General features: G+C 39.4%; 1 protein-coding gene across 4 annotated transcripts in view; it reads right to left on the bottom strand.

Annotated features, from left to right (window-relative positions):
* Positions 1-14,535, bottom strand: part of NCKAP5 (NCK associated protein 5) — a 608,460-nt gene that overhangs the window by 70,374 nt on the left and 523,551 nt on the right. For 3 of the 4 annotated variants that reach the window (XM_075070259.1, XM_075070261.1, XM_075070262.1), the window contains 3 exons: positions 10,274-14,133; positions 9,074-9,251; positions 3,824-3,899 (listed from right to left, as the gene is read on the bottom strand). In XM_075070259.1, coding sequence (XP_074926360.1) covers positions 3,824-3,899; positions 9,074-9,251; positions 10,274-14,133 — 4,114 coding nt within the window. The remainder of the gene's footprint in view (positions 1-3,823; positions 3,900-9,073; positions 9,252-10,273; positions 14,134-14,535) is intronic. The other variant, XM_075070260.1, reaches the window with a different exon arrangement.

The following is a 14,535-nucleotide window of genomic DNA, read 5'->3' as shown; positions in this document are numbered from 1 at the left end:
TCTGTAATTTTTCAAGTTCACTTTGAATTCTAATTTTGTTCTCCAAAGTACATGGAACCCCTCCCAGCTTGGAGTCATCTGGAAATTTCAAACCTCCACTTGATTATGCAAGTCATTGAAGAGTACTGGACCCAAAACAGACCCCTTGCACACTCCAGTAGATATGCCCTCCCAGTTTGACAGTGAACCATTCATAACTATACTTTGAATACCGTCTTTCAACCAGTAGTGCACCCACCTTATAGTAATATAATAAAACATCCAGAAAGAGATAAAGCTACTTCATAGGATTCTCACAGATGAATGTCCAAGACTGGGGACTAGCCAAGGCAGAGGCACTATAGCCCCAGACCTAGGCCCTGGAATCCCCTGATGAATGCATGATCACCTTTTGTTACGAAACAGAAATAGATTTCTAGCCCACAGAGTTGTGAGAAAAAGCTTGAAAATGTGACCCTAATGTAACTGATGCAAGGACATCTGCTGAAGTCTGCAGGTAGGCTGAAAAAAATAGCATAGAGGCGTGAACATCCCCATGCATCTCAATGAGGTGTGAACTCACTTCTCTGGGAGCCCCACCAACACCACCTTAACAGAGGTGCAGCAGGCACAGCCAATGCATATAAGAGGCAGAAGGGAATATAACTAGGGCAACCTGGGGCTGGAGTAAACACAAGGGTGCCCCCTGCTGCCACACCTGCCTCTTCTAGGATGCTGAGGGACCCCTGCTTCCAGTCTTGTGTGGAACCTGCTTCTTTGAAAGGGAAAGGAACTCCCCCACCCCCCGACGCTATCACTCCATGGAGGAGGGGGAGATGAGAACCACCGAGCAGCGGGAGCTGAGGCCTGATGGGTGAAGTCATAGGGGACAGACTGTGGTGCTTAAGACCTCAGGTTGCCTTCATCTGTCCCTGCCAATGGGCAAAATGTAGTTGATTAAAGTCTGATCTTAAGAGTTATTAGAATTTTGTTTAGTAATCACCAAGCTCATAACCTTGCAAACAAGTACAGAATCACAATATTTAATCTCCAAAACCTAGCAGCATGAATTGTCATTAGAATCTACTTACCAAAGTGATGATAAAACGAAACCTTTTTAAAGAAACCACAGCCAATGGGTCCTCAGCCATTAATGGTTGTAATCTACACCTGCAATGGCCAAGGGAGCCTTGGAGTCTCTTAAGTATTAGTCACAAGGCCAAACTGTGACTGTTACAATCAGGGCCAAATTATGGCTAGCCCTGCAGGCATGAATTACAGAGGTGAGAGTTTAAAGAGCCCCTTCTGCCTACCCTAGCACAACTGGACAGAAGACAGACCTAGTTTAGAATTAGTGTTACAGCATGGCATAATCTGATGACTTTGTCTCCCCCCGGGCTATAAACCTTGTGGGGAACGGGAGTTGTAACATTGGCGGATCAGGTGCCAGCTCATGCCAAGGCCTCTAGGTGTCAGCTGAACACTGACTAATACATAACCGGAACCATTCTGGCTCACCTGTGTTGTTACAAGTATTAGAGTTATACAAACGAGTTTAGTGTTCAGAGTTCATGAAATGCTTGTAAATTGCTGCATGCCTTAATCTCACTTACAGTGTCCCATGTTATAAAGCAATATTTAAGTGTTTGGTCTGTAACTGTAAATCACCCAACAGGAGAGAAATAATAGGCAAGTTTGAAATACGAGTTTGCCACAGAGGGTGTTATCTCATGCCCAACAACAGAAGGGCCACCAACACCAGACAAATTGTTGTGGAACATCAGAGGACAAAAGACGTTATTGACTGCTTCCCCCTCCCAGCAGCTGAACTTGCAACTCGAAGCAGAACAGGGGAAGGAATAAAAAGCCCTAACAAGGAGAAACTGTATCTTTTATGCTGCTTGGATTCTGAGGGGAAGGATTACAAAGCATAAGCAAAAGCTCCCCAGTGGTTGGCCTGGGTTAGCCCTAAAGGACATATAGAGCTTGCTTATTATAGAAGCTTCTAATATATTTTGAAAGTTAAGACTCGAACTCATTTTTGTGTATATATGTTTACCTGCTTTAACCTTGTAAATAATGTTCTTATTTCCTTTTCCTAGTTAATAAATCTTTAGATAGTTTATTACAGGATTGGATACAAATGTTGTCTTTGGTGTGAGATCTCAAGTGCAATTAACCTGCAGTAAGTGATTGGTCCTTTGGGACTGAAAGTAACTTGAATATTGCTGTGATTTTTGGTGTAGGGGCCATCTATCACAAAGGTAGGCTTGCCTAGTGACAAGATTGATTGGAGTGCCCCAGGGGACTGTCTGTGACTCCATGTTAAGGCTCTTGTAGTGCTTGCGGAGTCTGAGCGTGATCCTTGGTTGGTGCAATCTAACTATAGAACTCACAGACAGATTGGGGTTTGTGCCCTGCTTCTTTACAGTCTGCCTTGAGGCTGGTTCTCATGCTCTTGAGCCACTGCAGGACAGCTTGACAGGCCAACTTGAAAAGTGCTTCTTCCTGGCATAATCCCTAACAGTATCCTGGAAAGACTAAGTCAGATTCTACCCTATGCTGTGGTCTCCGGCAGCACAGGGAGTTGAAATGACCATTCAGAATCCTCCTGTCCCACATAAAGCGGACGTAATGGCTCTTCGACAAAATATGGCTCTGTGAAAGGGGATGTCACTTATTGCATCAGAGCTTATGGGAACAAATAGTTTAAGAAATGTTGACTGTGTATTTCAAATTAAAAAGTAGTACATGCTAATCAATAGCAAGCAGGAGGAACTGTGCTAGTCCACTGAAGAACACATAGTGGAAGTAATTCTTTTCTTATTTAAAACTTTTATTTACCCTTGCTTAAATAGGGGCTGTATCTGGCACTCAGTCTGTGCTAGACTGTCACAGCTCTTACTCTGCTGCACAGAATATGACCACGTCTAGACTACGCGCCGGATCGGCACGTTAAAATCGATTGCTCGGGGATCGAAATATCGCGTCTGGTCTGAACGCGATATCTCGATCCCAGAGCGTGCTTAGATTGATTCCGGAACTCCAGCTAGATGACCGGACTTCCGGATTCGACACAGCAAGCAGCGCGGATCTATCCCGCGCGGTGAAGACGGGTGAGTAAATCGATTTTAGATATTCGATTTCAGCTACGCTATTCTCGTAGCTGAAATTGCGTATCTAAAATCGATTTAATCTCATAGTGTAGACCTGGCCTATGACTCTGCTACTCTGTCTGTGGTGAGAAGAGCAGGGTCTACTCATCTGATAATCCCTGCTGTGAGCAAATGGCTAGGGAGGAAACAAAGAAGGGCAGAGTGGAAGGAGCCATGGATTTGTTACTTCTACCCACCGGCTAGAGGAGATACCTAGGTGCTGAGATGGGAGTGAGCTGCTCCACAGAAAGAGGTGAAGTAATTTTCTCTACCAGAGCAAGGGAGGAGTGGATGAGGAACTGTGACTCTGAGTCATAACTGGATCCTTGCTCTGCCCCTGAGGTGATACAGCTATCCACCATCCCTTATTTAAGGCAGCGTATATAGTTACAGATTATACATTGGTTGAACTGTAACTATATACAGGCCATAGTACATGGAATACTTCAGTTGTAACCTCTGGGCCAGGTTGCAACACCCTTACTCATCGAATAGCACCTTGCTCCACAATTGGTGTCAGCATGGCACAGCAGGGTGTCAGTATCTGTACCTCTGGACTGGCAAACCAATGCAGAAAAAGTCTTTTTTTTAAAAGGACAATTTAGTAGCTAGGTTAGCTACTGAGATTAAACATTGTTTTACCAGGGAAAAAAAGAATCATTAATACCCATATAAAATATAGTTTGTACCTATTACGTGACTCTGACATGTACTTGTGATGGTGTCCTCTTCATCTTCCTGCTGGCTTTCTGTGACCAATTTAGTCTGCACATAATACAACAAAAATCAAAGTAAAGAAAACATCTTTCACATGTCTGCTTTTGGTAGCATAGACCAAAAATGGTGTGAAGCCATAGCACTTTTGTTCTATTGTTTCAGCTGATTATTTACCTTAATTATCCTAATATCCTTTCAGAAATGTTTAGCTGCTCAAGTATTAAAAGTAGGAATATATAGTATGTCTCATTCCATGAAAGATGTCTAAAGATAACAGCTTTGATTCTAAATCCTCTAATAAAAGCCATGATATGCAGCTGTCAAGATAAATTAAGACTTGGGGAGATGTAATTCCTCAAAAGGAAATTACTTCTGCTACAATCCATTTTAATAAGAATACAGAAATACACTCAGGTCTCATGACCCTGTATTTGTTTCTCTCCAGGAGTATCAGGTGTCATTCTTTATGCTAAGGAAAATATGAGGTGAACTTAATGTGTGACATGGTATTTCCTCATTCGGTTTGCAATCATTTAACTCTGGTGTCTTCTTTTCCATCTGTTAAAAGGCTAGCTAGAAAGCCAATCATATTTTTAAAAAATGAATCATGCACAAAGATCCCTATACTGATCTCTTCTATTGCACTGTAGTTAAAATGTGTGATTCTAGCCTCATAGATTTTCTAGGTGATGCTTGAGAGGACTGCATAATTCACACTTTTTCTTCTCTCCTATTTGTAAAAATGGGTGCACAAATAGTTAAGCTTCTTCCTAGAATGCATTTTGTCAACTTGCTTCTTACATGTACAGAGAAAAACCTCTTCAGTGTGCACCAAGTATGGCTATAATTCAGATCCAAGGGCGTATGTTTTTTCTTACACCATGCTAATATGTATAAGTCAAACAGAAAGGAAAATACTTGTCCTGAAAGAGAACAAGCCCTGAAGAAAAATTCACTCTTTCACTGCTTGGTGCTCTAATTAATACTTGTTAACTGCCCTCCATTGCACTTCCAGGATCTATTGTACTTTATATACATACAAAGAAGTATTAAATATGCTTCTCAATCTAAAATCTTAGGATTTATTATTATTTGCAAAACAATTAGTTTTTTTTAAAATGTATCATAGGCCAGATTCTGCTTATCTTACTCATACAGGTAGTTCCATTGACTTCTCATAACTAGCATTAGTAAGTCAAGGATTTGGCTCTATAAATTTGCAAAAGTCATGTATTCTTTTAAGTAGAAAGATTTTATAAGAACTTTTTTCTTGGGGAACAGAACTATTCAGGGCATGTGGAATAAAAGAAGAATATGTGCAAGGTTCTACTTAACTGACTGATAAAGTAATCTTTTCACATTTAGGGATTGTGTCACAGCCAGGACATAAGCAGCCTGACCCAGCAGTCTAAGCCAGATCCCACAGTCATGACTCAGAAGTAAGCTAGGGCAGCTAGGGCAGGATATTAGGAGATGAGAAGCAGAAGACAAACTGGAAATCAGCACCAAAAGTCAGAAACCAGTATCAGGCTGGGTCAGAATAACTAGAAGGTCAGAGGCAGGAAACAAACTGGAGGTCTGGACCCACAACTTGGATGGCAGGAAATAAAGGAGCAGAGGAGGGGCAGGAATGGAGCAGAGCTGTTTCAACAGCTTCCTGTTCCTGCTACTGGCTTAAGCAGGGCCAGTGGACTAATCAGCCACCCTGGGGCTCCAACAATTGGACCTCAGGGGCAGAGCCTGACACTGTGGCTGGTCTTCATGGGTCCCAGGTAGGTCCTTGTCAACAAGCTGGGTTCAATACCCATAGGTCATGACAGATTGTATGTGTCCTGCTAATTTTATTAAACTTCATGATAGAGGTCTATGTCCTTGGGTATTCCAATATGCCCAGAATGCAATTCAGGGAGCTGTATGCAAAGGTGGCTCAAATTTCTCACTTCCATGGCCCTGATTCTGGTGCTACTCTGTCCACTTCTCCCCCTACACTGTGTTACAGTAGTCTCACAGCTGATGAAAACCTAGCTCAGGACTAGCATAGAATTGTCCTGACCATGCCCCCGTTTCCATACTATGCCAGCAGTAGTGAGGGTGTGGCACAATTTACCCCTAGGCTGACTGTATGTCACTTCATAATCACTTTTCCTGTGGAATGAGCCACCATAGACCACTTACAGAGGTCTTGCAGCCAAAATATACTGGCAGTGCCATTCAAAGCTGTTGCATCTCACCTGAAGTAATGGCCAATGCTCTGAACAAGTTGAGGCCTGTGTCAGAAGAGAACATTTGGGGTGTTACCATTTTGTCCCTATATAACTACAAGTGTGAGCGAGCAGCATTTGGCCCCAAAGGTACCTTTTTTGATTAACTTAATCATAATGCATTTGGTGGCTGTGTATCCCTCCCAAAGGTGTATGCTCAAGCGTGCTGTTAATGAGATGCTAGTTTTATCTCTTTTAAATATGAGAGCCAAGTAATGGTGCTCTCTAGTATAAGTTGCACAAAAATCAGAGATAAGTGCTGCATAAAGGATGGCATTATAGGCCCCCGTGCCTTTAATTAGCACTTGGAAAGAGAAAAGATTTAATTCTATGAAGTATAAGAAAAAAGACTTGAAAAAACACTTTCTAGAATGTTAATGTTTAAAAGAGCTCCATGTTACTGTCAGGTTTTAAAAAAGTGGTACACATGATATGAGATTTGAAGTAAAAGTGCCAGTTTCAGTGTTGACCCTCATTACTGAATGTACTTTACATTGTTAAGAGAAGAATAATCCTCTTAGTTTAAAGTTTTTAAAAAGATTTATGCTGTTTTCTCATAAAGCGTTTATTTTTCCTTTTTATAAAAAATACACAATGGTCTATGCTACCACATGCTAGTGTTTTCAATCATAGATATCTCTGTAAACAGAATCTTTTGCAATCTTCTTCAAAGAAAGCAGGCACCAAAGAATAATGAAAAGAGCTAGAAATAAAATGCGTGAACTCTGAATTTAAGGAGTTTCAGCTGTTTCTCTTGTATGAGTTTGGAGGACAAGCTGAAATTCCTCTTAATTTATAAATCCTATTTAACAGCATATTTCTTTCAAAAATTAGACTTAAGAGCACAAAGTATGTCCTTTCATTTTCTCTGTTCTAAATGTCCTCAACATGTTGGCACTAGTTATTTCATTTAGGAATTAAACTCAACAAAATTCATAAGGAATTCACAACCGAAGCAACTTGAATCTTCAAAAACAATATAGTTACAACACTTTGATTTCCAGTTTAACAAAGGGATGTATGGTATAAGATAGGTAACACCTTTCCACCATGACTAATTTGTCCTTAGAAGCTAAATAGGATAATTAGCATTTCTCCATTATTTATGTATATTAAGGACAATCTTTGTACTTAACTGATAAAATGAAGTGTGTTTCTTAAAGATATACTTAAAGTCCTAAATGACTGTTATTGTTACATTTAGAAAGACTTTACAAAATGAGAGACAAAAAGAATAGAAAATTATTGCAGCGTTAGAAAATAATAAGAAAGCAAAAAAGAAATTGTAGAAGCAATGGTTCAGAGCTTTTTATACTTCTGTACAGTGACGATATACCCTAAGCTGTCAGGACCATATTAAATGGGGCATAGTTAAATTGAGTGGCTCTGATAAGGGGCTCCGCTTTGCTATCAAAGTTCTAGATCAGTTGGATTGAATTTCCTGCATATTGCACATTTCCAGACGTTCATTCTCTCTCTTTCCTTTCAGTGACATTACAAGGGCAGCCTTAGATATGCTTATAATTTGTGGTTTTATAATGCAGGGGACATCTACATTTTCAAAGAAGAGATGATACCACAGAAGCCAGGAGCAAAAAGTTTTCCAAAGCATTCATTCTGCCAATGCTTTCTGAGAGAGTTTTAAAAATGACCTTGTATATCCTTTTAGTAAAAGACATTATTTGCATGAAAATACAGATGCACATTTGCCTGGACTTGAAAGTATGTCTGTGATACTGCAACCTTAAGCACTCTGTAAACTACGAGGTTTTCCAATTCCCCTTATGAAGCCTTTTGAAACTTGCTTTACCCTTCAAATATGACCCAGAGAAATATTTAATTACTTCATATTTCAAATTTTCTCATCGAAATGGTCGCATGTGCTGTATTTTAATAATCCATTTTGTGAGAACAAAAATGATATGCTTAAATTAATGCTGTGCACTGTACACATTTGGTACAAACATTCAAATTATTTTGCAAAAAGGGAAAATAATACGGTTAACACAACTATGAAGAGTGAAGAAAGTTTTTATGATACGAAATTAAATGCAGTTAGAGTTAAAATATCTATATACCACCGATATTTGAAACTTTATAACATCATGGAGGAAGTCCACTTTAAAGGAGAAATCACTCTCAGCTGAGTTCTAAGATTGATTATTAAAATTTTCACAATTAAGGGTATCTTTAGAGTAAGATCTTAGGTCACAATTCTGCAAAGATTTACACATTCTTAGCTTTATTCATCTGATGCACAGCCAGCACTACTCACAATGTGTAAAGCTAAGCAAATACATGCATAACCTTTGCACAATCAGGGCTCATGAGCTGACAGTGCTTAAAACAATTTTCCTTAGGAATTGTAATGCTTATGCTCTCTGGATAAATTAAAGTATCAGATCCAGTTAAAACTATAGAGAAGCACAAAATTCACTTCAAGGGGGAAATTTTTCAAAGGCACAAATGGTAGCTAAGGGGCTTAATTCCCATGGAAAGTCAAGTATCCAATTCTCACTTGTGCGTTTGATAGTGACAAACAACCTTAAATCTGGTTCAGTACTTTGCTTTTTTTCCCCATTGTTTTACACTTTTTACTTTTTAATGGTTTCAATCATATCAGAAGAATGTTTGATGCAAGTGTATAGTTTTCAGGGGAAAGAAAGAAAAACCATCCCCTTATTTCATTGCGCTGCACTGTGATTATGGCGTCATTGTGCAAATATATTTACAGAAATTGAGTTGCCAGTAAAAGCAGTACGATCTTCATGAATAGTCGTACAATCTGGCCCATAATCAAACTGTCAGATTTGGCATTAATTCATAGTTCTCTAGTTACAAAATTCTTTCTACTATATATAAACAATTATTGTATTGTTTGCCTGTACTGACAATAAGAAATAAAGCACATCTAGAAATTAATAAAAGGGAAATAATGTTTTTGTGCACTAAAGAACTTACCAGTGTCTCATGCTGCATTTCCATATCAGCTTTTGTTTTGCTGTTTTTCTTGTGGCTTCCTTGAGCGCTGATAGAGTTGCTGGGAAGAGAGGAGCCCTGGGAGCTGCCCTTCGACACACTCCTGTAGGAAACATTATTTGATCCACTTTCTGTCTGCTGAGCTGCTTTCTTATCAACTCTGCAGGTAGAAGGTGATTCCTCTGATAAATTACATTGCCCTTCTTCAAGCATTCTACTTTTCCCATCCCTTTAATGTTTAAAGTAACCTCTCTATATCGTTCAGTCTCTAGACCTTTGAGTGATAAATGTTTCTAACTAGTCTTGATCAAATCTGTCACTTGCAATTTCAAGTAGTATATCAATTTAGTCTTTCACATACAATGATTTATTTTATATTTAGAATTGCTGTGGGGCAACCTGGGAATCACTGTACAATGATTGTTGAGTGTCTTTGTGGCCTAAGGTTATGGTAGCTGTAAATGTAATTATTTCTGGCTAGTTACCAAATACACATTTGCTGGTTACAATCACTGAAAATGGGAGAAATAAAAAACATGTACATCATTTTCCTGTTTCAAACCATATGCCTACATTCCTGGTTTCTGGTATAGTTTGAATTCCTAGAATATTTGATCAAATTTACCATTCTTGGGGGAGGGATAGCTCAGTGGCTGAGCATTGGCCTGTTAAACCCAGGGTTGTAAATTCAATCCTCAAGGGGGCCACTTAGGGATCTGAGGCAAAAATTGGTCCTGCTAGTGAAGGCAAAAGACTGGACTCAATGACCTTTCAAGGTCCTTTCTAGTTCCAGGAGACTGGTATATCTCCAATTATAAAATAAATTAATTTCAAAGACCATTGGTTTGGTTAACATGAACCAGATTATAATTTTATTGCTAACATTTTCCCCTAGAGATTAAAATCTTGATATGCACAAAACAAATGCTACTATTGTAACACCGACAGATCCCAGTCATCAGCAGGTGGGATTCAATCTGCAGCCTCTGGAGCTTAGTGCATGAGCTTGGTCTTGGGGCCACTGCATGGGACAAAACACCACACCCAGCAGGTGTTTGGGTTACACTATGCATTTCTGGTCTAGAAGAAACATTCTTGCATTCTGTTTAACACTGAGGATGCACATATAGCTGCAGAGAGAAAAAAAACTGCACATCTCAAATTGTTTCATAAAGTAATTACCTGTTTAAAAGTTCTTTCATAAAACTGTCTTTCGCTGAACATGTGATGGTGGAGGAAGCACTCTTTTGACAACACCTGATCTGGCCAGGGATGTCTTGCGAAGCTTTTGTATTCTTTTTGCCATTCAAAACATCATCTAAAATGTCACTATTTTCGGTTATCTTATTAAATTCATTTTCTGCTTCACAGTGTTGGTCAGTTTTCTTTTTATCTTTTTTTTTCTCTGACTTTGCCTGCTTATTTCCAAAACCTGAACCTTTTGCTTCCTTCTTTTCTACCTTTGTTTTAGGAACATCAGTTTTTCTACCATTCAGGGCTGGGAGTTTACTCTTACGAAAACCAAACCAGCTAGCTATAGAGGGCCCGGTCTTTTGTTTCATCTCGGTGGTGGGAGACTTGTTTTGCCCTTGACCCTTCTGCACATTTTCCTGGATACACAACATGACTTTTTCTTCTATTGTAGGTTGCACAACAGATGAACTCAAAGCACTGGTAACCTCTGAGTTTTCTGATATCTTTAAAGAGGTTTCTTGTCTTTGTGACTTGCTTGCTTCAAGTTTACGAGGATATTGTATTCCATCCAAGTTTTGAAATGATGAAATTTGTTCTGTTGGAATAGTAGGTGATGACTCCAACTCCAATTCTGCTTGCATGATACTTTTTTTGTTTAGTGGATGCTGTTTAGAATTCTCACTGCTTTTTTCATTGTGGACAAATATATTTGGTGTATCTTTCTGAGAAGGTGATTTGTTTCCCTCACATTTTGAAATGTTGTGAAACGTGTCCACTTTTGGAGATGTTCTGAATGGTAGTCTGCTTGGGCTACCATGCTGACTATTGGAACTACTCATGCTTCCATCAGAACCTTGTCTAGAACAGAATTTTTCTGGGACTTTTGAAGTATCTGAAAGAGTCTCTGATGCCATTGCTAATCCAGGACTGGCCTTGATTTGGAATCCTTCCATGGTAGAGTTCTGCCTTGTTAAAGAATTTCCTCTTTCAGAAGTGTTAGTAATAATCTGAGTCCGTACTTTTCCTAGCCCTTCTGTCACAGGGGTAGCTGGCTTTTCCCCTGTATGAATGCTGAAACTTTGACTACGGGCTTTTGCTCCATTCATTCCCAGAGCCGGTTTTAAGTATGTTTTGCTACTAGAAGAAACAGATCTCTTAACAAATTTGTTTTCTAATCCATCTCCTCTGTCTACAATCATGCTGCAGTTTTCAGGTGAGTGAGGTGATGCTGTATCAATAGTAAGTCCCATGGAAAAATGATCTCTTATTTCAGTATCGGCCTTAGTGACTCTTAATTCCGTGCCCATTGTTTCCATGGTGGTTAGACACATGGATTCATCCTGGTTGTACTTACATGAACTCACATTGTTTTTGGAAGCCGCATTTATATTGTCTTTTTCTTGTTTCCCTGGTACAGTAGAACTCTTCCTGAGGACATGGGGAGATTTTACAAGTAATTTCAGTCCTACAGGGAGACGGGTTTTCAGTCCTTTCTCATGAGAGATTTGGACAGCATTTGTCGTGTCACTGCCATAAAACGATAGTGGCAATGAGGAACGGTTAACATGAGATAGAAGAGGCTCGCTACTATTTGCTGTTTGACATTGTGGAGATGTGGGCAGACTGTTTGGCATCTTTTGTGGCTGAGGCACTCCACTGCCATCGGATAGTCCTTTTTTGCCTGAGTATGTGCTTTGTGAGGAAACCGTTTCCAGTGACACACAAGCTAGAGAGAAAGTCTTAGCTGTCCGTAATCCTGGGTTAGAAAGCTCCTGATTGCTGCAGAATACTGACTGATTAGAGAGTTTGGGGCAAGCTCTTTTTGTGAAAATTTTGGAAGGCCCTTGAGAGGTTCCAGGGGAGCTGTGTGACTGCTGAAGCATGTTTTGTGTGCTCATTTCTCCATTCTCTTGAAGGTGAACTAATTCAATTTTGGCCATGAAAGGTGTATTTTTTGTTAGCATTTCATGATTAGGTTGGTTATGAAAAGCAATAGGGTTTGCAATTGTTTTTAAGGGTGACAATTTAAGACTATTTTTTGTTGTTTCATTGGGAACAGTTGTGCCTGGCTTTATGGATAAAGGTGGAGAATGTTCATAATTTGGTTTTATTAACAGTGAAGTTGACCGGCCCGGAGGAGGGGGGGGTGATGGGGATTGGGTTTCTACAATTGCTAAATCACAATGAATATCTCTGGTTGGGGGCTCTCCATAGTCACTGGGTTCTATAAGGTGCCGAGGCATTAATGACGATTCTGAAACTTCATTCTTTGGATTCTTTGTCCAATCACTTTTGCCTGGAATTTTAGAATTTTGAGGAAGATGGGCAGGGCGCTTTGGAATCTCTATGTCTATTTTTGAATCCAGATTATGAGTTGGACTTTGTGCCTTTTTGAATCTTGACAGTTTCATAGGCAGCAAAGCTGGTGATTTTTCTAGGGTTGTTGGGCCAGATGATAAGGCTGCAGTGGATACCCCACTATCTGTCATCTTAATTTTCTGTGGTGAAAACTTACTTCTGCTGGGTATTTTAGTCAAGTTTTGTTTTTGATTGATATCTGCATGAACAGTGGAGATGGAATTGGCCTTATATGATACATTGTACAATGGCTTCACTAGCTTTTGTCGTAGAGTATTTTGCAACAATGCTCTTCCAAAGCGTAAAGATTCACTGCATGTCATAGGGACAATTGTATTTTCATTCTCTACGTTATTCTGAAGAGTCCTTTTCTCGATTTCATCTTCAGGTGTTTCTAAAACAGTGTAGTTTCTAGCATCAGTTCCTGTCTGCAAATTAGCTATTCCCTGAGGTATAAATTCAGTGTATTCTGCATTGGGCCCACTTTGTGGTCGGTTGATGGAAATTTCATTTCTAGTCACAGTGACTACTCCAGTTTGATGTGAACTGAATTCAATAGGCTCGCCATCCTCAGCATCAAATATTACAGTAGTGCATTCTTCAGAAGAAGTCTTTTTTATAAAGTTTTGTTGTTTAATGAAATTACATGTCTTTGGCCCAATATCTGACTGAGTGGATACTTGTTTTTCCTCTCCGTCAGTAGATACAAACTGAGAATTTTCTGTCCCTGCAAGCATGTCAGAGCTCTTTGTATGCTTGTCAGTAAAGGGAGTTAATAACAACTCTGATGGACTTTTTTCATCACCGCTTTCTATGTGTAATTCATCCATGACTTCATTGTCATCAGTATCTGAAAACTGTAAATTAAGGTCCTTCCAACGAAGATTAGCAGCACGTTGATCTAGCTGTAATACAGGCAGCTTAACATTTGTGCATGATTTTACCTCTGACTGAAAATCATTGACAAAACTAGTTAGTTTTTCAGGTCTTTCCTTTGAATTAAAATATGAACCTTTTTCTGGTAAATGTTTCCCATTAGGCTCCCAACCAAATAGACTGTCAGAAATACTGTGGGTTAATTTGTTACAGTAGAGCCTGCAACCTTTGCTTGGTACTTCATGCAGCAACACTAAAGATGAAGATTCATCATCTGCATCATCATGTGAATCTGAATCATAAGTGAAAGTTTTGTTGTGCTCGATGCAAACACTCCCTATTTCCATTGGCTTACAATGAGTTTGTTCTTCATGGCTGCCACATTTAACTCCAGGGGAATATATTCCTTCATTGGAGTCCATGCAATCTTTGTAACCCCATTTTGATATTACTGAAGATGGTTCAAATAATATTTTTCGTTTCTGTAACTTCTTCAGCCCTTCCAAAATGTGGTTTTCCTTGATACGAGTTGGAGGTAGATCATCTGTAGGACTAGAGAGGTTGCTTGGGAGTGAAGAACCAATGCTTATTCTTTTATCCCAGCTTATAGATGACTGTTAAAACAATAAGAATATGCTGGTAAGAAAAAAAGTAACATCTTTTATTTAATTGGTTATAAATTGCATTTGGTATTAAGTCTCATCTTGACAAACTGCTATCTTTGGAATTGACGACAATATTCTTTCTTAACACTATAATTCTTTCATAGTAGTGTGAAATGGGGAGGCTGATTGGTATGTGTAAGAGAAAGAATGTGGATGAGAGGGGTAAGACAGAAAGAGAGCAGAAGAAATTTGAGTGTGAAAGAGAAAGGGAATGTCTGAATAAGAGAGAGACTGGGAAAGCAGAGGGAGAGAATGAGGATAGTTGGCTTGAATTTAGCGGAAAGAGGAAATGGGAATCAATGAGGTGAGTGAATAAAAAGTGAGAACAGAGGATAGTGAAGGGGCTGTACT

This window comes from Chelonoidis abingdonii, chromosome 10, assembly GCF_003597395.2.
Source record: "Chelonoidis abingdonii isolate Lonesome George chromosome 10, CheloAbing_2.0, whole genome shotgun sequence".
NCBI classification, from domain to species: domain Eukaryota; kingdom Metazoa; phylum Chordata; order Testudines; family Testudinidae; genus Chelonoidis; species Chelonoidis abingdonii.
This window is presented reverse-complemented; position numbering and strand designations above follow the sequence as displayed.